Source organism: Neomonachus schauinslandi, chromosome 2 (assembly GCF_002201575.2).
Source record: "Neomonachus schauinslandi chromosome 2, ASM220157v2, whole genome shotgun sequence".
Lineage (NCBI taxonomy): Eukaryota > Metazoa > Chordata > Mammalia > Carnivora > Phocidae > Neomonachus > Neomonachus schauinslandi.
The window spans coordinates 170752822-170780012 of NC_058404.1; the positions used below are offsets into that span (position 1 = coordinate 170752822).

The following is a 27191-nucleotide window of genomic DNA, read 5'->3' on the forward strand; positions in this document are numbered from 1 at the left end:
TCATTTTTTTGCTTATTGATTCTATTTTGGGTTAAAACTTCTAAAAAAAGCTTATTAAGAAATGGCACACTATTGTCATGAAAAGTACAACCCTTGAGCCAGTCTATTATTGTTTTTGTTCCACACAAGTTTGTAGTCACACATCAAATTCAAACTAGATACTGAAAATTACTATTTTCATGTAGGAAATAGTAATGGAAAGACTCTTGTCCAGGTCCTTAAAATGAAGATAATTCTTTGCCATGATGCAATATGAAGATAGTAAAGTGGAAGTTCTGTAGTAGCAGAAAAGGCAACAAGATATAGAACTTACAGTTCTCCGAGAATGAGAAAGCCTAAAGATTTATGCCAATAATAATTTTTATTATCATTTCTAAAAGATAAAATTTTATATAATTTGCTCTGTTCTCATTATTTGGAATAACAGACTAAGCCAGTCCCAAGTCATTTGGCTAAGGAGAATTTTCTTTTATCATATGTAGTGGAGAATATGTATACAGACTATTATTAATGTATTTAAAAGAATGATAAGTATTTGTATCTAAATTAATTTTATCATTTTTTTTTAACAGGACATATTTTTGTTTATTACCAGACAATTAAAAGGTTTGGAGGATACAAAGAGTCCACAGTTTAATAGATACTTTTATTTATTAGAGGTAAAAAAAATTTAATAAATATCACACTGTGTAATAGAAAATTCCTTACAGTAACTTTATAATGTAAAATGAATTTTTTCGTTTCCTACAAATCCCACTTAATAAAATGTCTTTTTTAAGACTACATTCCACTGGAAAACCTATTATATGAAACTATTTTCATCTTTCTGTTTTTATTCTTTTCTAATCTGAAGAGGGGTTAAGTTGAATTAATTTTCACTGTTCCTTATATTTAGTATGTATATAAGTCTATTAATCTCTAACAATTTTAGTATTTTTCCATTAGAGTAGGTTAATGCCAACAGATATATGTCTTTTTAAAGGTCACAGTATATGACAACTTTAACAACTTTAATTTTATATAGTTGGACCTTTATAAGCCTTAATATAGATTCATAATTCTAAAAATTAAATTATAATAATGAATTTGCTTTTGTGTAACTATTCTGTGCAAATGTAAATAATCATTTTATTTATTTATTTAAGAACTTAGCTTGGGTTAAATCATATAACATCTGCTTCGAATTGGAAGATTGCAATGAAATTTTTATTCAGCTTTTTAGGACTCTCTTCTCAGTGATCAAGTAAGTTATTTTTTAAGCATTTCTGTTTGTCTCTTTCCTTGCTGTGCATAGTGAAGTATGGTGTACTGTGCCTGTAACTATGATCTTTTAGATTTATAATGAAATGTTTTCCTTAGAAGACTTGACATGAGGAAAATAAGCAAATCTGTTGTCTAAAAGCTGCCTTTCCTTTTATACTACTATTTTAGGTTAGGTATCAATTACATTGTTTGACTCTTATAAAGCAAATCGTGTGAGGCCTTATGTAATGAAATATTAAATTATGAAATGGAAATTATAAGTATTGTAAGTACCATTAGTGAGTGCTGAAAATCATAGTACCTCAGTGGTTAAGCACACTGACTTCTCATTTTCAAGCTAGAAAAACACCTTAATCATTGCTCTTTCTTTATAGAAATAGGGAAAGGGAGGGTGGTGGCTTGCCCAAGGACAAATCACTGAACAGGAGAACCTAAACTCTGATTTCAGTTCAATGTTTTATTCTCTTTGGGTCTTTTGTTTAGTAAACCAAGCATTATCATGAGATTGTTCTACAGCATTGCACTATATACAAACATGATATATCTCACATAAATTTTAAATTTTCTAGTAACCACATTAAGAAAGGTTAAAAAGAAACAAATGAAATTTATTTCGATAATATACTTTATCCCAGATATTCAAAAGCATAACTTATTTATTTTAAAGAGAGAGAGAGAGCATGGGCATGCATGCGTGAGCAGGGGGAAGGGCAGAGGGAGAGAGAGAATCTCAAGCACACTCCCCCGCTGAGCTCGGAGCCTGATGTGGGGCTCAGTCTCATGACCCTGAGATCATGACCTGAGCCAAAATCAAGAGACCAGCGCTTAACTGACTGAGCCACCCAGGCACCCACAAAAGCATTATTATTTCAACTTGTGGCTCTGTCCATACTACAAGTGTTCAGTGGCAAAGTGGCTATTGGTTAATGGCTTCCATATTGGATAGCACATTTCTAGAGTTTTTTGTAGATTTTTTTTTTTATGAATACTATGCTGTCATGCTTTCTGTTTCCTTAGAATGGTAGGAATAGAATTTAACTGGAATAAACAGGAAAGAAATGGACTGTACTGGTGTAGAAATAGAAGCTTATAAAGAGACTGCATGAGAAAAAGCTTCCTTTGGCAACTAACTGAAGGCCTGTAAAAAAATGATAAAATATACAAACTTTACCTTTTGTGTTAGTTAGCCTTTGCTGCATGACAAAACAACCCCAAACTTGCTGGCTTAAAATAGACCCCATTTTATTTAACTCATGATTCTGTTTAGCAGTTCTTTTTGTCTGGGCTGGACTCAATCCTGTATTTGCAGTCACTTGGCAGGACATCTGGCAGTTGGCTGAGGTAATAGGACAACTAGGTCATGTGTGTGTCTCTCTCTCACACTCTCATCATCCAGCTGGCTAGCCCAGGCCTCTTCAAATGCTGATTTCAAAAGTAGCAAGAAAGAGCATGCTTTACCTCACAGGCACTTTTTAAACCTCTGCTCACTTCATGTTTACTTAAGTTTCATTGGCCAAGGAAGGCACATAGTCAAGCCCAGATTCGGAGATTGGTTAGATAGACTCCATATCTTCAAGGAGGAACAGCATTTTAAAGGCATATAAATATAGAGATGAGAACAATTTGTGGCCATTTTTTGTATTCTGTCACATTTTTGCAACTTTTTCTTTTAAAATCGCCAGCAAAATTTTAAAACTCTTGAAATTGTCATCATTCTGCTCCTCTTGTTGACCTTAACTGTCCACTTAAGTCCACTGCCATTATACTTCTTTCCTCTCACAATTACTTGTACATACACATACCTTTCCTTGATCCATTAATATTTTTATTTCCTGAACCTAAAGATCTAAGTTTATTGTTGACCTAATTATCTAATTAATTCACAGTGAGCTATGAGTAAATAAAAGACTTGCCTTTTGGGGGCCCCAGCATGGCTCAGTCAGTTGAGTGGCCAGCTCTTGATTTTGGCTCAGGTCATGATCTTGGGGTCCTGGGATCAAGCCCTGCGTCAAGCTCCCTGCTCAGCAGAGAGTCAGCTTGAGGATTCTCTCCCTCTCCTTCTGCCCCTCCCCCTGTTTGTGCTCTCGCTCGCTCTCTTTCTCTCAAACAAATAAAAAAATAAAAGACTTGCCTTTCGAAAGAGGAGTTCGTTACTGACACATTTACCATTTGTCTGGTGTTCTTCATTTCTTTGTGTCGATGCAGATTTCTATGTGGTATTATTTTTCTTCAGTCTGAAGGACTTCCTTTAACATTTCTATAGTTTAAGTCTGGTGCTTATAGAATTCTTTTGGTTTTATGTGTCTGAAAATGTCTTTATTTCACTTTCATTTTTGAAAGTTATTTTCATGGTAAAAGTTCTAGGTTGATAGACTTTTTTTTTCCCCCCCCCTCTTTCAGTACTTTTAAAGATGTTGCTCCATCTTCTTCTGGTTTTCATTGTTTCTAATGAAAAGTTTTTGTCATTTTTAATCTGTGTTCCTCTGTACATAAGGTGTCTTTTTTCTCTACCCACTTTTAAGATTTTCTCTTCATTACTGGTTTTAAACAATTTGATTATGATGTACCATGATGGAGTTTTCTTTTTCTTGTGCTTGGGGCTCATTGAGTTTGGATATGTGAGTTTACCATTCTGATTACAGGATGCCCTGTGAATTGTGAGATTTTTCCACTTTGGTTGGAACATCTAAGACCTTTGTAAATTCCAGGAATTATTCCCTCTGCTCCTTTCAGGTGGTGCCTTCCCCAGACTCAAGACATTTCCTCACATGCATGTGCTGATCAGTAAGCAAGCACTTGAAGACTCAGGGATACCTTTACAAGCCTGCTCTCTGAATAGGTCTCTCCCCTCTGATATTCTGCCCTGCAAACTCTAGTCTTTCCAGACTTAGGAAGACCACTAGGCTCTGTCAGTATCTTCCCTCCCCACACTGCAGCCTGGAAAATGTTTCCCTCTCTCAGCAACATGTGCATGATGTTCAGTGTCTGAAAACTGTCGTTTCATATATTTTGTTCAGTCTTTTAGTTGTTTTAGGTAGGAGGGTGAGTCCTATCCCAGTTACTGTATCTTGACTAGAACCTGTGGAAATCATTTTGCCTGTTTTTGTATCTTTTCACTTTGTTCTTTCCTATCCCCAAGTATATTTGGGTCTGAGAGTTAAATACTCTCTTCAGTTTTTTTTGCATCAAGCTGAATATTTCTATTTTTTAACCCTTACACACATTCCCCCTAATACTATAGAGTTGATCCTTCATGATCTTGGCCCATAGTAAACAGGATATTTGGAAGAGGGCATGCAATAGGGGTATCTTTCTAAAAGTTGTGGGAAACAGTGTATCTAATGTGAGAATTTTTCCACCAACTTAAGGAACTTTCATCTTTGCATTTTACCATCAAGTGCTCAGTAGGTTTCTTATACATTATTTCAGGTTTTTTAAAAATTCAGAGATACGTAAATGATGTTAAAATTTTGTCTTGATTTAAACTTTTCTACATCCCTATATCTGTATAATTAAATTGTATCATTTCTCTTGATTTGTCTTTAAATATATATATCTGATAAATGTGAAAATGGACATTTCAAGTCTTTAGTTAAGATGCAGTCAGAAGGAGGGGTGCCTGGGTGGCTCAGTCGTTCAGCGTCTGCCTTCGGCTCAGGTCATGATCCCAGCGTCCTGGGATCGAGCCCTGCATCGGGCTCCCTGCCTGGCGGGAAGCCTGCTTCTCCCTCTCCCACTCTCCCTGCTTGTATTCCCTCTCTAGCTGTCTCTCTCTCTCTCTCTGTCAAATAAATAAAATCTTAAAAAAAAAAAAAAAAAGATGCAGTCAGAAGGAGAGAAGCCTAGATGTTCTACTAGTTATAACAGTTTTATAGCCAGTCTTTTTAGGTAAGTACTGGATCAGCAGTAGAGACATATTTATTGAGGAGGTCTACAGTTGACTCTTCTTCACTGGCTTGGCTAAGGAAGTAGGACTAAAGCTGATTCTAGGCTTTATACCTTGTGGACTTTTCATTTTGTTTGAAATTCTTTGTGAGATACCCAAATGGCATTTTCAGAACCTTCTAGTCATAAATTCTGATAAAAATTTTATCAGACTTTTGATTTTCAGTATTGGTGAACTAAAATCGCTAGTGACAAATATAGCAAAAATTACTTGTATTGGTTGAGGGCTTTTTGGTGTTTATAGTTTTATTTTGGGGAATGTATTAAGATCTAAAAGAAAAAAAAGGATGAAAAACTATTATCATTATCTTGTACTTTTTTGTTGTTTTCTTAATTAAAATTTTATCACCTTTTGAAATCTGGGGACATATAAGCAAAGATGTCCTTTCTTTAAAGTTGATGTTTTTGTTTGGTTGAATTTAACTCAGTGTGAATCCTAATTGTGTAGTGACTTAATTCATTTTAAAAGTCTTTGGTTTTGTAAAATACTTTACAACAATACCTTACAGCTGTTGTTACAGTCAGCAGAGCGAGAAAGTAAATAGAGCAGTCAAAATTTCTTTGCTATTAATTGGTATGGATTCTTCAAGTAAAAATTCCTTTATCTGAGATAGTTGTTTTAAACTGGGAAGTATAATTTTCTTTTTGTAAGCCTGATTTTTTTCTTCTTTGTTTTTTTTTAAGCAATAGCCACAATAAGAAGGTACAAATGCACATGCTAGACTTGATGAGTTCTATCATCATGGAAGGTGATGGAGTTACTCAAGAATTATTAGACTCCATTCTTATTAACCTCATTCCTGCACATAAGGTCTGTATAATATGAAGATATTAAGGGTTAATGTTTAAAGATAGTACTACACATACAAAAAATAATTTGTAATTTCACATAATTATTCCCACTATCATTTTCTAGCCCCAATAAAATAGTGTAACACACATCAGTCTTAAAATTATTATTTTTAGAAGATTTATTGATTAATATGTATTGTAGAAGATTTTCATTCAGTGTAGTGCTTCCTATTTTCTGGAACACAAAAATCTTTCACCTTTACCACTTACATGTAATGTGGGAATTAGAAAGAGTACTGTCTTAGTTAGGTGTTTGTTTTTTGTTTTGGGTTTTTTTGGGGGCGGGGAAGGAAAATGTATTTCCTTCTTTGTAACACAGATGTGGGACATAGGAATTGTATTTCTTCTCAGAATCCATTTTTCTTGGGCATTTTCAGAAAAAGATTTGGGCAGAAGCAGGAACTATATGGTTAATGTTAAGGGGAAAGAGATGATTCACAGCTATATATTTCTCCCTGTTTCCTTTTTCTCTTTCTTTCTGCTACTTCTTCCTAAGAAACTGAAGGACTTAGCTTTCCACAAGCTCTACGTACTCAGTCATACCTTACTGTTGATACTTACCCTCCTGCTCTTTTCCTCTAATGGTTCAGTGATCAGATGTTAGATGAACGGTGTATCTAATTACACTTACCTAATAATGCAGTTAATTAGAAGTTCTTCTTCTGCCTCCAAATATTATTTGCATTTTATTAATTCAAAAGAATCTGTAATTTGCCAAAATTTTGAAAGTATGGCAAAGGTGGGGAGTACATGTCAGGCAAAATAAGAGGGGAAAACCAAGGAGGAATTAGATAGCATATTTGGTGTTTATATTCTAGTTAGTATTTTTATGATTAGGAAATTTATATACCGTTTTAGGAAGTAGAAAGGTTGCCTTAATTTTGAGTTAATCTTTCCTTTTGCCAGTGGAATAAAATCTTAGAGCAAGGGTCAAGAAGCTATGGCTTGTGGACCAAATCTAGTTCACTACCTATTTATGTAAATAAAGTTTTTTTGAATACAGCCATTCTTATTGATTTTCATTTTGTCTGTGGCTGTTTCACACTCAACAGCAGAATTGTGTAGTTGGAGCAGTAACTGTATGACTCAAAAAGCCTAAAATATTTCCATCTGGCTCTTCACATAAAAAGTTTGTTATTCCTCACTTAGAGTATAGGGTTTCCTAGTGTCTTTTTGGGAGAGGTGCGAGATGATGGTGAATGAATCTCAGTTTGGTCCAAAACTTCAAAGTTTAGAGATGCTGATAGGTAAGAAATCCATTTCCAAATAAGTCTTTAAAAATTGAATATGTCTTTTCTGTGGCCTTTTTCAGACCCTTTAATTTGTTATAGTGACACTGGGAATCTTGAGAAGCAAACACAGTATTCAGTGTTTCAGAACTATCTAATTGACCAAGTATTTTTCTTGGAACACTTTCCAGGTGTACTCTTTCTTAGATCACACATTGATTAGACAATGAAGTACTCAGGATGGTGGATGACACAGGATGTGTGTGTGTGTGTGTGTGTGTGTATTCATTTAGGATACAGGGGTATAATTGGCAGTTCAAATTAGTTAACAAACCCAAAAAGCCTTAGGTCTGTTTTCAGTTTAATAAAACTAAACAAAATAAGGGGTTTGGCTTTTGGCTGTCTAATATATTTTAGTTTTTGATTTATAGTGCTATTTGCAACTTCTGCATTTAAGACCACTTGACTAGAGAATATTAGGCAAAACCTTGAATGGGGTTCAGTGATATTTTTTGCTTTATAGTTCGGAGATTTGAAGATTATAGTGTTATCATGGCTCTATCTCATAAATTTCATGAATTCATTTGTAACTTGGCATATTTTTATTGTGTTCCAGAACTTAAATAAACAGTCCTTTGACCTTGCAAAAGTCTTATTGAAAAGGACAGTCCAAACTATTGAGGCGTGCATTGCCAATGTATGTATTTCTGTTTATATTTTTTCCATAATTGTATAATTCTTAATCCATTGTATTAATTTATTGAGACCTTTCACATATAGTTTTGTTTAGCCTATAAACAGTTTCATCTCTTTAAAACAAATACATAAAAGAACTGATGTATCCAGATGTGACCAAGTGCAGTATTATATAAGAATAATTATATAAGCTTTGACATTATTTTTAAATGGCATAAGATATAGGATATTTTATAGAAACTTGTCTACAACTCCCACCCCTCTTTCACTGCCTTTGTATTTAAATTTATCTTTTTATCTCCTGAGTATGCTGATCTCTTTGACTTTCTCTTTTCTTCTTTACCTTTATTTTCCTAGGTCATTCCTCTGAACTCTTTTGTTTCTCTCTTTAGCTGTTGTATATTAATAAAAATACTTTTTTTTACTTTATTGAAGTTTTTTTAACTTAAAATCAATAAAATAATCTAGAATCAAAAATAATTTATAATTCTTCCTAATATATCTGTTCATTCCATTATTGCACATTTGCTCACACTCACACCTGTTTTTTTTACATACTCTATATAAAACTTTAAATTGTCTGTATATTTCTATATTTTGAAATTATTTCTTTATAAATGACCGTAAATGTTTCTTTGAATTGATATATATCCATAATTTATCTAACCATTTCCTTATTATCTTGCATTTAGATATTTTCAGTGTTTTCCTTTAATAGTTACCATCTTGAGTGTAGCATTTATCTATTGTTGAATTATTTTCCACATATAAAAACCCAAGTGAGAGTATATTAATGGCATGAATTATTAGTATTATTTATATTACTAAATTAATATTTAAACATGGTAAAAGAAAAGTTTCTTTTCACAAAAAAATATATAGTGAAAAGTGTCTCTCTTCAACTCTGAATACCCTATTCTCAGTTCTCAGAAATAACCATTACCAATAGACTTTCAATATATCCTTCCAGAATTAGTGTTCTATGTGTAATCATTTTTGTATATGTGTATTTTTTAATCTTGTTAAAACTTTATTTTTCCACGGTCTCCATAATAAGTATGAATATTTTCTAACTTTTAATGTATGTTGTTCTTCAAAGGAAATATATTGTTTGATGATACTACCAAAAATAGATACTTACATCAGTTATGTGCAACTGCCTCCTTAGCATTTTTAAATTTAATATTTTTTTCCTATGTGTGTCTGTGTATTGGCAGGGAATGGAGGTGTCTTTTAATTTGTGCTTTTGATATTCTCTTTGTTTCTTTCTAGCATTCTTTTAAATTACCAGTTAGCTTTTTTATCATCACTTTTTTTCCCTCTTGATACTCTGAGTCAAAATATATTTGACTTTGGGTATTAAAAAAAAAGCCCCCACCTTTAAGTACTCTTTATTACTAAACTCATGGCAAAATTAGTCAGACATAAATAAAAGGCAGAAAATAAAAGATTGAGATTTTAAAATTTCTCTATTATAAGGAAATTTCTCTATAAAATTCTTTATAATGAATTACATAAACTATCAAAGTTGTTTTGTTTTTATGGAAGATTCCTAGAAATACTATCTTAATTTGGAAAACTTTCATAATTAGATATTTAGAGGTTTATTCTGTTTTAGTGACTGTTCTATCATATATTAGTAATCGAAATATGTTTTGTTTCATCCCCTTCAGTTGTATATGTAATGCCTAAGTATATCTTTTTTTAGACACGTTTATAAAAAAAAATCTGTCCAAGTTTTTAAGTGAAATGGATATTTTATTTTTGTTTAATATCTCCTTTAGTTTTTCAATCAAGTCCTGGTGCTGGGAAGATCATCAGTAAGTGATTTGTCAGAACATGTATTTGATCTGATTCAGGAACTTTTTGCAATAGATCCTCATTTATTATTATCTGTCATGCCGCAGCTTGAATTCAAACTAAAGGTAGGACTGACTATAATTTTTAAGCTCTTTAGGCTTTAAGAGAAAAATTTATATATAACTTCGTAAAAGATAAATATTGTTTTACTCTTTAAAAGAAAATGTGAGTTCAATGTATCTTCTTACATTTAGTTAAGGTATACATTTTTAATCATTTCAGTAAAACAGTCTCTCTCATCTGGGTGTAATAGGAGAATTACATGGGAAAATTATAACTCTCCTAGTTGTTAAATATCTGATAAACACAATGACACAAATAATAGATATGAAGAATGATATTATCCCTTATAATACATACTTATTAAATAGTATTTATTATTAGGTAGATATACTTTAGAACATCAAAAGATTTCAAACTGAGTGCTTAAAGGGTCTTGATTATAACTATATGAACCTTCCATAGTATAGATCAAGGACACAAATTTTACTGTATGACTTAGGGCATATCTTATTTTTTATAGCCAACTAAGCAAGGGATTCATAACTCCTCAAAAAATATGAAAAACTTGACACTCGATCCCCTATCCCAGTTGAACTATGTGAGATAACAGCTTACATTTGCTTAATATTCTCGACTTTGTGAAAGGCTTTTTATATCGAGTATCTTATTTGATCCTTAAACTGTGGTATAGTTAGGACCAACATTATAGTTTTGATTTTTGAGATGAAAAATTTAAGATGAAATATTTTTTGCCCAGTTGCACAGTTAAAACAGACTTGAGATTAGAACTCCAATCTTCACACTCTTTGAACATTTATATACATGATGGTTAAGAATTGTCCATATTGGGGGCACCTGTATGACTCATTTGGTGTTAAGCATCCAACTCCTGCTTTCAGCTCAGGTCATGATCTCAGGGTTGTGAGATTAAGCCCCATCAGGCTCCACTACTAAGTGGGGAGTCTGCTTTTCACCCCCCCCCACAAGTGCTGGGCATGGAACCTACTTAAGATTCTCTCTCTCCTTCTCCCCTTCCCTCCCTCTCCAAAAAAATTAAAGAATTGTCCATATTGTCTTTATTATAAATATTTGTCATTTATAGTATAAAAGGACATTATACTAAGCTTCTAAGAAAGTCTGTTATATGAAAAATACAGAGAACAAGGTTTTGTTTTATTTTTTAATATTAAGAGTTTATTTTAACAACAGCCTAAAGATGTTTCCATACCAAATTATTTCTAGGTGTAAGGCATTAAAATATTTTCTCTCAATCTCTTCATAGAGTCTGAATATGAAAAGTCACGCCTCTTCAATCCTTAAATAAGATTGCCATGATAGATGGTGGGAAGGAATTGAGAACTAGATTTCTAGGTTTCTATATGTGGACTGAGGGAGACACGACCTCAGAGACACCAAATGATTTTTGCACCAAAATCAATTTACCATCACTATAATCATATTCCAGCCTCACTCAAGGAATATATTTTAAATTTTAAAAAGGTAGGAGGGTGAGTTTTCACTCAGTTTCAGTAGTTAAAAATATAGATATAAAATGTCACATCATTTGAAATAATCACTAAACCACTGAAGTAGTCACAAGTAGAATAAAACTTCCACTTATTTTAGTTTTTGACATTTAAGTGATAGACTGATTTTTCTTTAAAAAAATAAATCATGTTGGTTAGTTGATTGGACTTACTAAAAGGTCCTAATCTGCATTGCTGGAGAAAAACTTTATCAAAGAAAATCATTTTTGTAATTACAAATGTTAAAGCTTGATACAGTTTTCTTTTTTACGTCTTTGATAAGTGTGCCTGTTTTACCCACAAAACCCCTATTCCTGAAAGATAAGATATTCATAACAAAGACTATATCCCATATACCTTATTTTTTTAACTTGCTGTCTTTTTCCATGAATATTTCTTTATTGGATTTCTGGTATTACTCTAGACACACGTTGTATATGAATGCTTGAAAAAAATTAGCAATTGCTTTTTGTTACTCCCTTTATTTTCCTAGTGAATATGTGATTTTTAAAGTTTCACACACCACATGGTTTCAGAATAACTTAATTTATAGTAAGATGTGACATCACTAGTGAAACTGAAACAGAATTCATAGCATATATTGATTCAGGATAAGAAAATTGGAGGCCTTTATCAAAAAAAAAAAAACTTCAAACTAAGTTTTGATTTTTTTGTAATGTTCAGTTTAGCTGACCTTTTAGATCTTAACATTCTTGTTCTTCTATTAGGATGAGTTTTCCCAGGGGCGCCTGGGTAGCGCAGATGGTTAAGCATCTGCCTTCGGCTCAGGTCATGATCCCAGGGTCCTGGGATCGAGCCCCACATCGGACTCCTGGCTCAGCGGGGAGCCTGATGTGGGGCTTGATCCCACGACCCTGAGACCATGACCCGAGCCGAAGGCAGGTGCCCCAGAGGGATGGATCCTTGGTTAAAATTTCATATGTCAAAACCTTAAATGATATGATTTTATGTTGGAGCCTCAAATGGCAGGAAAGATTTCTTATAAGAAAACTTACTAGGATGGGGGGCTCAGTTGGTTAAGCACTCTTGATCTCAGGGTTGTGAATTCAGGCCCCACATTGGGCTCCACAATGGGTGTGGAGTCTACTTAAAAAAAAGAGAGAGAAGGAAAGAAAAGAAAATTTATTAGGGTGGGAATTATTTGCAGCTTTGCCCTTCACAGAATTTTTTCTAAGCTCTTAGGGGATGTTAGAATTGAATGATTATCTTCGTATTTCTACAATGTCTGGGCGTAGATTGCAAACAAGCAGTGAAGGAGGCATAAATTAGCAGTTGGAGGGGGTGTGAAATAAGAACAAAGAAACAGACAGTCTGACATGGAATCACATCAATTTCCACATAATAAATGAGAGCATATGATATTTTAAAGTTCTCATCATTATAAGTAGAAATATGAAACTATAGCTTCTCAGGAATGATTCATGTTGTTTTCTGTAATCTGATGAATAAACTGTGGCTCCATTTATTTTCTCTTTTTCCTTAGAGCAATGATGGAGAAGAGCGATTAGCTGTTGTTCGACTTTTAGCTAAATTATTTGGTTCTAAAGATTCTGATTTGGCAACACAGAATCGTCCTCTTTGGCAGTGTTTTCTTGGACGGTAAGAGAACATACAATCCTATGGATTCTAACTTTTATGTTTTGGAGGCCAGTCAGTATGGTCCATTTGATTAAAACCACACGTATCAAAACTTTAATTGATACGTGGTTTTTTTTTTTTAGTATCTGTGTTGCTGTCTTTCTTGGAGAATAAATTGTAGATCAGATTTTTTATGAAGAATGCTTATTATTTACCACATAACACTTTTTAATCTTTCTGTGCTACAATTATGTCATTAGAATAAATAGATAGGCAACATCTGAGAATGTTCCATCTTAAGATTTTTAAATCATGAGACTGAAGACATAATGATCCAGTCCATGCCATTCTTCAGTCCAGCAGTATATTCATTTACTAGTGTTTATTGTTTAGGTCTGTAGCTTATCTAATTGAATGATGTATGTTATGAATTAATTTGGTATTATGGTATGATTTTGAAATTGAAAATAACATTGCTCTTCATTCAGATAACTTTTAATGTTCCTTCTCAAAAACTTAGAATTATTAGGATCTATTCAACTTGATGGTAAGGTTGAAAAATCTATGAAATTTATCAAATTCCCTCTTGAATTCCATTTACACATTTCTTGCTTCAAACCATGAAAAGTCAGTTTTTACTGTTAGTATTCTGGAGAACTTTTAGATTTATCATTGTTTAATTCACTTGAGTCAGAAGGTGGGCCTAGAAATTTTCTTAAAGTAAATTCATTATAATAATCCCAAGTTAGATTTGTCAGTAATTTTTTTTTTTAAAGATTTTATTTATTTATTTGACAGAGAGAGACACAGCAAGAGAGGGAACACAAGCAGGGGGAGTGGGAGAGGGAGAAGCAGGCTCCCAACTGAGCAGGGAGCCTGATGCGGGGCTCGATCCCAGGACCCTGGGATCATGACCTGAGCCGAAGGCAGACACTCAACGACTGAGCCACCCAGGCGCCCCTTGTCAGTTATATTTTAATATTTGAAAAATCTCTGACACTGACAGTGTTAATTTGCTCAGAACAGGCCATTCTGAAGATCTGTAAATGCTGACTATTTTGGATAATTAAAACTTGATTTTATGAGAACTTGGAATGAAGCAACTATACTTGTCAATAAGCAAGAGGAGTGATTCTGTCCTTGTGATTGCTTGTAAAAACTAAATCAACTGAAAGAGGCTTCTTATAGTCATAATTTTACATTCACTGCTATTTCTAATCAGTCTCCAATTCATTGAAACAAAGATAAATTACCAGTGTATCTGTTTTACTGTATTATTTTCTTTAATTATTTAGCAATAAGTATTTTGATACTTTGTAATGTTTTCATTTTTCTCTGGCAATTAGAAAATTTATAAATCCTAAATGCAAGATTTATTAAAGTAAATTATTGTAATTTTAATCTTTATATAAGAAAGTAAGAAAAAAGTAAGATTTAATTTTTATTTATTAACTATTTTATTTTTATTTATTAAGACATTTATTGGGGCACCTGGGTGGCTCAGTCAGTTAAGCATCTGCCTTCAGCGCAGGTCATGATTCTGGGATCCTGGAGCATAGTGCTCCCTGCTCAGCAGGGAGTCTGCTTCTGCCCTTCCCCTGCTTGTGCTCTCTCTCACTCAAATAAATAAATAAAATCTTTTTTAAAAAAGACATTTATTATATAACTTTTAATTGGTTATTTTATGAGATTACTTTACAAATAAAAATATTTCTTGCTATTTAAAAACATTATTTATAATTAACAAATGTTTCTTAAATTGCCCATAATAAATTTTAAATTTGAGAGTTGTTAAGTTTACCTTTATTATGTGAAGTTTTGGGTCTACATGTGGTGTTCCATATTTATTGCATTTTTACAATATACTCAAGCTTTAAAAGAGTACTTTAATACAAGTTCGTCCCAGGAAACGAAACTTTTTCGTTGTAAGCAGTTTCATAACATGCATTTTATGAACTTACCTTTGAACTTCTGGATCTGCCTCTCATATGATTTGCTCTCTACCTCTTATTCCTCTAGTATTTTCCCCCATAAACTTTTTTCAAGTAGATTTTGGAGGTTTCAAATATTTATTTTTTGTTTTGTGTCATAATTAGGCTCTTAAATTTGGGACTCTACAAAGTATGTAGTTTGGGTTGGGGATATGTTTATACTTTTGTTTGTTTTATTAGCATGGTAAACATTCTGTTTTCAAAAATGTTTTTTGGAACTACATTATCTTTTTATATTCTCCCTTAAGAACATATTGTCATTATAAAATAACACACTTTTTAATCAGTAACTGTTGTTTATAGGCACTTATCTACTGTAGATATACCTTATTTGAAAATAATTATTTTGCCTTACAACTAATCTTTAGCAACCTTTTCCATGTAGATTTAATGACATTCACGTTCCTGTGAGATTAGAAAGTGTGAAATTTGCCAGTCACTGTTTAATGAATCACCCAGATTTAGCAAAGGATCTCACAGGTAAGCTGGCTGATTTATTATAAATATGAGAGTAACCACACAAATATATTTTAGATGTGGCCTTTGACCTTAAATTTAGTATCTGAATAAGTTTTAACTCTGGCACTATTTCAGATTTTTATCAGTCCTGGACTGATAAATGATTTCATGTTTATACAATAAAATTACACTTGAAAACTTCATACTGTAATCTTTTAGAATTTTTTGGAAATCAGAGTTTGAGGAAGTAGACATTGGGTTTGGGCACAAATCATTATACCTATGTGATAATTAAATATAGTAACATAATCTAATAATAACCCGGAAAGTAAGTATCTCCTGGAGTAGACTAGAATTTCTCATTCTTCACTTGAACATAAAACGTTTGAACCTGCTTATTTGGTATTGGCAAATAAATGCTTTTATCAAAATGCTGTTTACCAAAAAAGAAACATTTTTTTGTTTTGGTTTTGTTTGTATTGTAATTATTTAGGAATCTTTTTTAGAGGTCATAGAATGTTATTCTGTATTTTATATTGTGTAATGTACAGAACTATACCTGTCAGCAAACTTGCTGTAAGCATTTTTACTGTTTTTCTTTTAATTCTTTTAATTTGTATTATAACTTAAGTTCTGAATATACAGATCAGATATTTTGTTGTGATTTGACTTATCCAGAACAGTTGAGGTAAAATACATTATTTATTAAGATGTGACTCCAGTAATAAATAGCGTGGTATAGTTTATTTTGTGATTCTATAGGGTATTACCACCTCAAAAATAAAATGATTTTAATTCATGCCACATTTTACAAACATTGTTTCAGTATGGATAGAAGCCTAAAGCATTAGTCTTTTCTGTCATTCTGAACATGACAAATAACATAGCTAACATTTAGCTTTAGTTTTTTTCTCTTATTACAGAATATTTGAAAGTTAGATCACATGATCCCGAAGAGGCTATTCGTCATGACGTCATTGTTACTATAATAACAGCTGCCAAAAGAGACCTTGCCTTAGTAAATGATCAGCTACTGGGCTTTGTAAGAGAAAGAACACTGGATAAACGGGTAAAATCTGAGGAATTTTATTCTTTTGTAATTTACTATATTTAAAGTGTTTGCTAGGGGCGCCTGGGTGGCTTAGTTGGTTAAGCGACCACCTTCAGCTCAGTCATGATCCCGGAGTTCTGGGATCGAGTCCTGCATCGAGCCTGCTTCCCCCTCTGACCCTCTCCCCTCTCATGCTGTTTCTCACCCTCTCTCGCTCTCTCTCAAATAAATAAAATCTTTAAAAAATAAAGTGTTTGCTAAAGACAATAGAAATTATTTCTAAAGTTTTATTTTACCTTTTCACTTACTAGTTTCAAAAGAATAGTGAGTGATCACCTATGTTTTTTTCTTATAGTTAACATTTTCAGAAGTGACCATGTTGTATAAACTTAGCTGGATCTGTCATTGGACTAAAAGAATATCATACTTTATATGAAAGTGATACTTCTATAGTGCTGTACCAAGCTAAGGGCTGAAGTGATAGTTGTATGTTCAGATACCTTTTTGTGTGATTTCCTGTCTGTGGTCACAATTAAAAACATGGTTTGATAAGGAAGAGTAGTACTAAGAACAACAAAAGCTGTTGCTATAAGTATAGGGTCAACTGTAAGCAAGAGACAGACATGCAAGGCAGGCTGATTAGACATCTTATTAACATCTTTAACAAAAGTTACCTTTGCAGTGTGCTGTTTTATTTGAGGCATGGTTGAAAACACACTGTCCTCATAAAACCAGTGTCGTTGGCGCTCCTGGATGGCTCAGTCGGTTAAGCGTCTGCCTTCGGCTCAGGTCGTGATCCCAGGGTCCTGGGATCAAGCCCCGCATTGGGCTACCTGCTCGGCGGGGAGCCTGCTTCTCTCCCTCTGCCTGCCGCTCCCCCTGCTTGTGCACGCTCACTCTCTCTGACAAATAAATAAATCGTAAAAAAAAAAAAAAAAAAAGCAGTGTCCTTTAGCAATAGTTTCAGAGTAAAATTATATTTCTTGGTTATAAAATACAGCAAGAGGTATTCTTTAAGTTCTTTTTAAATATTTTGTTAGAGGAGGCAAATATGTCATGTGGGCACTGTTTAACATGTCCAACTGTATCAGTGATTATAACTTTGAACAAGTTTTTCCTCTTGGCTTTAATTTAAATGAAATGATGCTCTACCTAGTGGTTAGCTGGTAACTCTCTCCCCGCCCGCCCCCACCTCCATACACACACTCAATTTAAGGTATTACCAATTTTGTTATTTCCTCCTTTTAGAAACTTTTCACTCCTGCTTCTACTAATGTTTGTTTGTAGTTTCTGAAGGAGTTGAATAAATGAATCTTCCTGAGGCTGCATGATATGGTCAAAATAGCATCTACTGGATATTTTTTAGGACCCGGATTTTGGTGCAGTAAATTAGATGACCTTGTGTATAGCCTTTCTAAAATTTGTTTTCTCCCCTATAAAATGTGGGGACAGGACTTAATCTTAGATTTCACTGCTTACAGTCTTTGGTTTCATGTGAGAAATGTCAAAGGCATCTGTTACCTGTTATATGGGAACAAAGTTTCATTCCATCTAAATAGCCTAAAAATGAAGAAATTATACAAAAGATTATAAAGAAATATTAATGTAAATAAACCAAAGATCGTATGCTCTGATTTGTTATTGAGACAAATATCTTTTTTTTTATTACCTCTCACTGTCATGGTTCTAACTGTAGGTTTTTATAGTCTCCTTTTTTATCGACCTTCTTCCTGCCACCTTTCTTTCCTCCTAGCAAACTGTTCCAGTCTCTGGAAGTCCCAAAGAGTCTTCTTCCACTAACTAGTATGTGGCTAGGTAAATCATTTGCCCTTTTAATCTATAAAGTAAGGAAGTTCACTTAAAATGATCACTAAGGTTCTTTCCAACTTCGTAATTCTGGGATCTTGATACTAAATTTTGTTTTTATTCTGAGTTAATATCAAAAGGAATGTAATTAGGATAAAATATTCCAGATGATAGGGCTTTTGGTTGCAGAGTAAATCACACTTTCTCTTTTACCTTTTATCACTTTTAAAACTTGGGCAAATTTTTTTAGACAGAATCTAATGAAATCATCTGTAAGATTTACTACCGATTGCTTGGCTGTGAGTGAAATAAAAAATTGGTAGGTGATTTAATAGTATTTGCATTCAACAATTTTTAAAATAGTCTGATTTATAAATATATATGTATTCAAAATTGTTGGTAAAGCAACTTGTTGCTTCTTAGGAAAATAAATACTATGCCAGCTTATGTACATATGATTGTAAAACCTAGTGAAGAAATGCCAGTTTTTGCAGATTAGTATACTAAAGTTTGGTATCTCACTCATTCAGTAAACTTTATACTTTTTAGTGGCGAGTAAGAAAAGAAGCTATGATGGGTCTGGCTCAGCTTTATAAGAAATACTGCCTTCATGGTGAAGCGGGAAAGGAAGCTGCAGAGAAAGTCAGCTGGATAAAAGACAAGCTTTTGCATATTTATTATCAGAATAGCATCGATGACAAGTGAGTCTGACATGTTGGTAGAATGGTTGAATATAAAAGTGCTTTTAACTTTTTGACATATAATATACTTTTTAATTTTTTAATTTCTAAATTTGGAAGTCACTTTCTGCATATTTATACATTCTATGTTTAAATAAGACTCTGACACAAATTGTCAGGTAGCATCATTAGTGAAGTAGGTATGGACTTTGGAGTCAGACCAGAGACCAAATGTTCATTCTGCCCCTTATTAGATGTGTGCTTCTGCACAACTGACTTCTGTGCACCTTGGGTTTTATCTAAAAAGTAATAATAAAGCTTTCAATGCAAGATGGTCATGTGGATTAAATAAAAAATGAACGTAAAGCTCCCTAACCCAATGCCTGTCAATATGGGACTATTCAGTAACTGCTAGTTATTATTTTTACTTTTTTGCAACACTGTAAGTATCAATAGAGGAAGTACTACGGTGTTTTTTTATTGAGGTATACTCGACACATAACATTAATTTCAGGTGTATAACATAATGATTCTATATTTGTATATATTGGAAAAAGATCACCACAGTATGTCAACTTAACATCCATCCCCATATTTAGTTACAAAATTTTTTTTCTTGTGTTAAGGACTTACATTGTTATCATTTTTTGAATGTTACTTGTAATTCTATATTGGGTTATAGTAATGATTTTGGTTTTTGCAAAGTACTTTGCAATGTTTGATAGAATTAGACTGATTACTTCAGCATCACTGGCTGTGTATTTCATTGATTAATGAGGATTTCTTGTATTGTCTTATTCTGATGGTTCTGAATAATAAATATAAGCTTAGCAAGAAGGTTATTCCAGTATCGTTAAGGAATTTAAACTGTGGAGAGAAGAGAGATCAGATGTGCACAGGAAAAGCTAAATTTTCGGGAAGTAATACTAAGGAAGATCCCCCTGATTTTATTAAATGACGACATGGGAAAGGAGTTGGATTGTAATTGGAGGAAGTCAATGTTTTTGTGTGTGTGTGTGTGTGTGTTGGGGTTTTTTTGGTTTTGGATTTGAGTTTTTTGTTTTGTTTTTCTGAGAATTAGCTGTTCTTGATCGTAGCTTTATATGTAGTGTTAAGTAATTTCCTATACCTCAGGACTGATGAAGAATAGCTGGAACAGCCTAGCACCCTGTGTTTAAGGATAACGTATAACCCTTTTAGAACAAATATTCCATACTGACAGAAAGTAAAGCCACAAATAGCAACCACAGCTCTAAATTTTAAAATAACTATATTCCAGGGTGCCTGCCTGTCTCAGTCAGTAGAGCACGCAACTCGTGATTTCATGAGTTCGAGCCCCACATTGGGCGCAGAGATTACTCAAAAACAAAACAAAACAAAACCAACAGCAATCAAATAAAAATCATACTCCAAGGAAAGGCACCAGTCACCTACTAATCTTTTCCATTGTATTTACACACATAGGTCTGGTATCTTTGCATGAGATGGTTAAAATATAAAAGGGCTATTGCTTCTGAAAATAAAAGAATAATTGTAACTGGGATTTTTTTGTTTCATAGACTGTTGGTAGAGAAAATCTTTGCACAGTATCTTGTCCCCCACAACCTGGAAACAGAAGAGAGAATGAAATGCTTGTATTACTTATATGCTAGTTTGGATCCAAATGCTGTCAAGTAAGTTACTTTTTAAATGATTGTTTGGAGTTAAAGATTTTATAAAATTACCTTATCTAATTGTTGATAGGGTTGTTGCTTCTTCTAGTTGAATCAAAAACCTCAGGGGCGCCTGGGTGGCTCAGTCAGTAGGGTCTGACTCCTGATTTTGGTTCAGATTTTGCCACAGGCTGGGCATGGAGCTTGATTAAGATTCTCTCCCTTTGTCCCCCTCTTCCCCCCCCGCACTCACACATGCTCTCTCAAGGAAGAAAGAAAGATAAATGTTTATACAGAAAAATTTGTAAGTTTAGATAAATTAAAAGCAAAAAATAATCCTATATGCATAGACATATTTGGCAACTGAGTCAATAATACAGTTTCAGGGATTCAAAGAAATCCCCATGTCAAAATTACTTTTGTCTACCTGTTCACAGGGATCTAAATTACACTATTGGAGCTTTACAATACTAATCCTAAGAACTAAATACTGCTTCTTAATCAGGAAAGTATATTGAGATCACTCTGTGTAGAATGACCATGTGATTGGTTGTTCGAACCGGGTTATTTTTGAAACAGAAAGGCACTATTAATATTTTTGATTAGGCAATTGGCATAAACTTTAACTGTCCCAGGCCAACTAGGATGTGTGGTCACTCCACTGTAATAAAGCTTTTTAAAAAAGTAAACACGTGGGCGCCTGGGTGGCTCAGATGGTTAAGCGTCTGCCTTCGGCTCGGGTCATGATCCCAGAGTCCTGGGATTGAGTCCCGCATCGGGCTCCCTGCTCAGCGGGAGGTCTGCTTCTCCCTCTCCCTCTGCCATTCCCTCTGCTTGTGCTCTTCTATCTCTCTGTCAAATAAATAAATAAAATCTTAAAAAAAAAAAAAGTAAACACGTCTCGTCACTAAGAATTTTGATTCTTCTGAAAAGAACCTCAGCTTGTGTGTGTGTGTGTATTACTATATTGTGTGTATATTATATTTTATGTATTTGTTTTTTAACTTCCATATAATTTCAAACTTACAGAGAAGTTGCGGAAATAGTACAAAGCATTTTACCTAGATTCATCATTTGCTTTATCACTTTGCCATTTGCATATACTTTTTCTTTATCCCTACATAAATATTTTCTTCTGAACCATTTGAGAGTAATTTGCAGACATTAGATCCCTTTACCCCTAAATATTTCAGTGTATATTCCCTAAGAACAAGGATATTCTCTTATATGACCAGAGTACTGTTATCAAAATCAAGAGATTTAACATTGATACAATATTATTGTCTAATGTGTATTTAAGTTTCCTCAGTTGTTCCAATAATGTGCTTTATGGGTTTTTTTTTCTTTTCTGGGATTATAGATTGTATATTACATTGTCATATGTCTCTAGTTTCTTAATTTGGAGCCATTCCTCAGTCTTTGTCTCTTACAACTTTGATGGTTGGGGAAGAGTATTGCATGGTCCAGTCCAATTTTGTAGAATATTTCCTCAATTGGGGTTCATCCAGTGTTTCCTCATTAGATTGGGATTATGCATTTTCAGCAGAAATTCTACAGAGGTAACGTTGTATCCTTAGTGTATTATATTAGGAGGCATTAGCCATCATTTTTTTTTTTTAATTTTCAGGTAATTCCTAATGCTCACCCTACGTAGTAAATCCCTAGCCTAAGGTTTTGGTCTCTTTATATTTCAAAATATTGGCAAATAATACTCCAACGTAGACTAATGTCTCAGAGATCCCTCTGGGCACCTGGAATTATGGACTGGGTTTGTGAGAGAAGAAAATCTGCTTTCATGGAGAGAAAGAAGTGTAGAATAATAAACACACTCAAGTTAAATTTGGTGTCTTGAATCTACATCATTTCTAAGGTTATTTCTACGGCCCTTCATGAATACCTCTTAGCCTGCCATGAAAATGCCTTTATGATCTGATCCTTTTCTGCAGTATGTTCCAGCTTCCTGATGCTACTCCATTCACACTCTGTGCTCCAAATCTGTAAAAAAACGTTTAAGTTACCTATCCCAGGCATTTTGATGACATTTTATCTTTTTTTTTTGGTACCGGAACATTCTAGTTTCCCCTGCTTAGAATGTCTTTCAGTCCCCAGGCGCCTGGGTGGCTCAGTCCGTTAAGCGTCTCCCCTTGGCTCAGGTCATGATCTCAGGGTCCTGGGTTCAAGCCCCACATTTGGCTCCCCGCCCAGCAGGGAGTCTACTTCTCCCTCTCTGCCCCTCCCCCCAGCTCATGCTCAAGCTTTCTTTCTCTCTCTCTCTCTCAAATAAAATCTTTTTAAAAAAAAATGTCTTTCAGTCCCCATTTACCTAGAAAGATCCTATTCATCCTTCTAAACTTCTCAAATATTTTCTCTCATAAGAAGTTTTTTATATACTATTTTAAGCTAACCTGTCTTAATCCTATAAATAAGTGCTGGTGCTTAAAATTTTAGGTAGATGTAGAAGCATAGTGTATCTATCCCATGCAACAAGAAAAGTAGTAAAGTTGAATAATTACCAGATTGTTATATTACATATTTTTTTCATATTTATAACTTAACAGAGCTCTCAATGAAATGTGGAAGTGTCAGAACATGCTTAGAAGTCATGTACGAGAACTATTGGATTTGCACAAGCAACCTACAGTAGGTTCATGATTTGTTTAAATTAATAGTTTGTTATGGTCATTATTCAGTTTTTCTGTAATTACATATAATGAAGCAAGTAAAAACTTTCAAGTGTTTTCCAAATGTCGGTTACACATAATTTCTCTAGTTTTCCAAGCTAAATTTTAACTGTAAATGAATATAACAAAATCTTATTTTCTAGTATGAACAAAGAAATGGTAATTTCTAGTTTATCATTTCAGATACTAAGAATTTATACATGGTTCATCAGTTTTCAAATAATTAGAATTAAACATCAGATAAAATTTTATGAGAAATCATGATTTTTTTTTACTCCATGATTTTGGGTCCTTCAGTGTAGTCACTATCAAATTTAGGTACCAGTTCTATAAATATGGCAAAGTCAAATTAACAAAAAAATTTTGCCCAGTGTCTTCTGGAAGATGGGGGGGGAAAGAAACTTGAATAATTTCTTAATATACTTCTAAGTGTGTTTGCTACTAGAATAAGTGTTCTTAACTAGGAAATTATAGACAGAGACCCTTCAAGGGTCTATTGATGCTAAAGCAAGGGTTGGCAAAATTTTTTGTAAATGATCAGATTGTAAAAACTTGGGCTTTACCAGCCATAAAGTCTGGTGAACTCCTCAACTCTGCCTTTATAAAATTGCAAAAGCAGTCATAGACAATATGTAAGTGAACAAATGTAACTGTGTTTCCGCAAAACTTGAACAATAACAGATGGTCTATAGGACCATAGTTTACCAATTTCTGATCCAAATTATTCAAATTTCGTACAAATTTAGTAATAAGGTAATAACTTTATTGTGCTGGACTATACAGAATTACTTTTTGGGAGGCAGGTGGTATTCTGAGGTTATTTAAGTAATAGGCCACAAAATAGTTAATAGAACTCTTCAGGAAGAAATTTTTTTCTACTCGTCACATTTTTAGTTAATTTTCTTTGATGTATCGCTTCACAGTAGTTTTGATGACCATAATTGTTTCAGTTATCTTCAGTTCAGTCTTCTGGCAAGATGTTTTCCCTATGGAAGTTATGTTACTCCTTTTTAATTTTTAAAAACCTCTTTTTGACATCACCTTTCCTTCTGTTTGTCCTAACTTAGTAGTTGTTGCTACTCCACAATTCTTTGTTACCAACTTGGGGCGTAGATTTTCTGGTGGCTAGTGTGTGGTGTTTTTTGGTTTGTTTTGTTTTGTTTTTTTGTTGTTTTTTTTTAGTGTGTGGTGTTTTTTGTTTTGTTTTGTTTTGTTTTTTTCTTTAAAAATGTGTAATTGGATTTTCTTACAGAAATTTGGTAGCAAATATGACTTCTGTTTTTGTTTTAAATTTCAGTCAGAGGCTAACTGTTCTGCCATGTTTGGAAAACTGATGACCATAGCAAGTGAGTTTGTTTATTCACTCCATATGTATATAATAAACATCAAAACAGACAATTTACATAATGGGACTATCAATTTAATACTAAGTAAGAGAAAATAATCCTCTTAATTTTATTTCTAAGAACCAGTTAGGCTGATTGTTTTTTGATAGCTCAGCATAATTTTTAAGACCACTTGCTTTTAGTTTAGTATAGTAGTTTTTATTTTATAATACTGATTCTCTTTCAATTTTATAGAGAATTTGCCTGACCCTGGGAAAGCACAAGATTTTGTGAAGAAATTTAACCAGGTTCTCGGTGATGATGAGAAATTGCGGTCTCAGCTGGAGTTATTAATCAGCCCAACCTGTTCATGCAAACAGGCAGATGTTTGTGTGGTTAGTAAATTATACTTCTACATGTGTTCTTTTAGCTTCGCTTGTTGAAATTTATATTTCATTAAAGTCTGCTTTACATAAATTATTTGTGTTAATTTAACAATATTGTGAACTCTAAATTACCCAGGAGTATATCTGTGGTCAGCTTAGCTCTCTTACCACTGTTTAACCAAATTCCAGGAAAAACACTAGAGAACTAAGCCAGGGAGTTTGGTCCTAGGAATTGAGCAAAACAGTATGCTTTGTATTTAGTAGACGTTTGTTAAGTAAATAGAATTTTCTAAATGCTTATGTGTGTATGCATTTTCTTCACTCATGTATTAGCATGGAAATAACCCTTGTCAATAAATTAGCAACAGTTACATTGCCATATATGCATTTATAGATAAGGTAATTCCTATTTAGGCTTTTGTCTTCATTCTATTCCTGGATTCTTTATTTTATAGAAAACCAGTATTCATTGAAAATATCAGGAAGGAAAACTTCATCCATTCATTTATACAGCATTTTATGAGAGTTTTGTGTTTGAATTTCAGCTATACCATTTACTACCAGTGTGACCTTTTTCTTCAATATTTTGTAGCCTCATTTTTCTCATCTATAAACATTAAAAAACTCATAGGATTGTTAGAAGATTTTGTGTGTGTATCTGTGTATATATATCCTAATACCTGGCCCAGCACTGACCTTTAGGATTTAAATAAATTGTATTTCTATGGTATTACGTATGTTACAACCATTATGTTTGTGACCAGGCTTACAGAGCTGAATAAGAGAAAGGAAAATTATTTCAGATATTTATGTCTAACTTTGTTCTAAAAAGAATTAGAGTGCAATAATTATTTGTGTGTTAAAGGGGTGAGGACTATAATAGATGTATATACGAAGTCGTCTGAGAGCATGGAATAGGTATTTTTTTTACTCATTCTAGGGATATTAGGTCTCTAAGTGGATTTAAAAAAAAAGGATTAGGAAGAGAAGAGGGGAAGCTAATTTAGGGAAGAGAACAGTGGACTCTTCTCTTGGGTCTAGGGATGAGGATATGCCAAGTGCTGGGTGGTTTGCTGAAAACAGTTAAAGGTTGCATTTATGTCTTTGGCATTTAGGATTCTAGTTCCAGAGTACTGTGTCCTACAGGGTCTCTACTAATATAATTGGGTCATAGAATGAAATATTTTGAGAAGACCTTAGAAATAGTTGGTGTAGGGGCACTTGTCTGGCTCAGTCAGTTAAACGTCCAACTCTTGATTTCGGCCCAGGTCATGATCTCAGAGTCATGAGATGGAGCCCCATGTCGGGCTCAGCGCTCAGTACAGAGTCCCCTTGGGATTCTCTTTCTCTTTCTCTCTCTCTCTCTCCCCCCCCCCCCCTCCCTCTGTGCCTCCCCTGGCTTACATGCGTGTGCTTGCTCACTCGCTCTCGCTCTCTCAAATAAATAAAATCTTTAAAAAAAAAGAGTTGTTTTAACCACTTCATTTTACAAATAAAGACATTGGATTTTAAGGTTTCTCGTCCAGTATTTTATAGCTGGTGATAGTGGCTGAGCTGCAGGTAGAGTCTAGATCTCATAGGTCCTCAGTAGTGTTTTTTGTATATATTCCATTGTTTGTAGGAAGATCCAGTACAAACTGAGTACTGCTCAACAAATGACCTTGAGAAAGAACAATCAAGTGGTGTTTTTGGTCTGAGAAAACAGAAATTGAGCGTGAGTTTGGGAAAATGGCAATAACATGAATTCCTAATATTTGTCAGACCATAAATATCTAAGAGTTTCCAAATCCAAAAAGTATATGCAAAACAGATGTTTGTAACCAAAATATCTCAGGATGAATACCACAGCCATGCAGTGCAGCCAATCAGCACTCCTGATTTTAGCAACCAAGAAAGTAGAGATGAGGACCACAGTTGCACTGGAAAGAGCATGGTAATGATACTTTTTTTGGGGGGGGGGGAAGTTATTCTGAAGATATTTTAAGTAATGGTCCACAGAATAGCTAATAGAATTCTTTTCTAGAAGAAAAAATTTCTGCTATTCATGTTTTTTAGTTTATTTGGTGGAAGTTTCACAGTAATTTCTGGCTTTTACATTAACATTGTGTATTCTGAGCACATTATTTAACATATCTGTGTATTCTTGAGTATAAAATAGGATTTATAATACCCTTTAAACACTCTGGA

General features: G+C 33.6%; 1 protein-coding gene across 3 annotated transcripts in view; it reads left to right on the forward strand.

The window, feature by feature from the left end:
• Window positions 1-27191, forward strand: part of PDS5A (PDS5 cohesin associated factor A) — a 133020-nt gene that overhangs the window by 44214 nt on the left and 61615 nt on the right. For all 3 annotated transcript variants that reach the window (XM_021701589.2, XM_044912998.1, XM_021701588.1), the window contains exons 4-16: window positions 573-659; window positions 1146-1243; window positions 5893-6019; window positions 7906-7986; window positions 9770-9910; window positions 12879-12994; window positions 15350-15444; window positions 16347-16492; window positions 18830-18981; window positions 20520-20633; window positions 23171-23252; window positions 24591-24639; window positions 24874-25013. In XM_021701589.2, coding sequence (XP_021557264.1) covers window positions 573-659; window positions 1146-1243; window positions 5893-6019; window positions 7906-7986; window positions 9770-9910; window positions 12879-12994; window positions 15350-15444; window positions 16347-16492; window positions 18830-18981; window positions 20520-20633; window positions 23171-23252; window positions 24591-24639; window positions 24874-25013 — 1428 coding nt within the window. The remainder of the gene's footprint in view (window positions 1-572; window positions 660-1145; window positions 1244-5892; window positions 6020-7905; window positions 7987-9769; window positions 9911-12878; window positions 12995-15349; window positions 15445-16346; window positions 16493-18829; window positions 18982-20519; window positions 20634-23170; window positions 23253-24590; window positions 24640-24873; window positions 25014-27191) is intronic.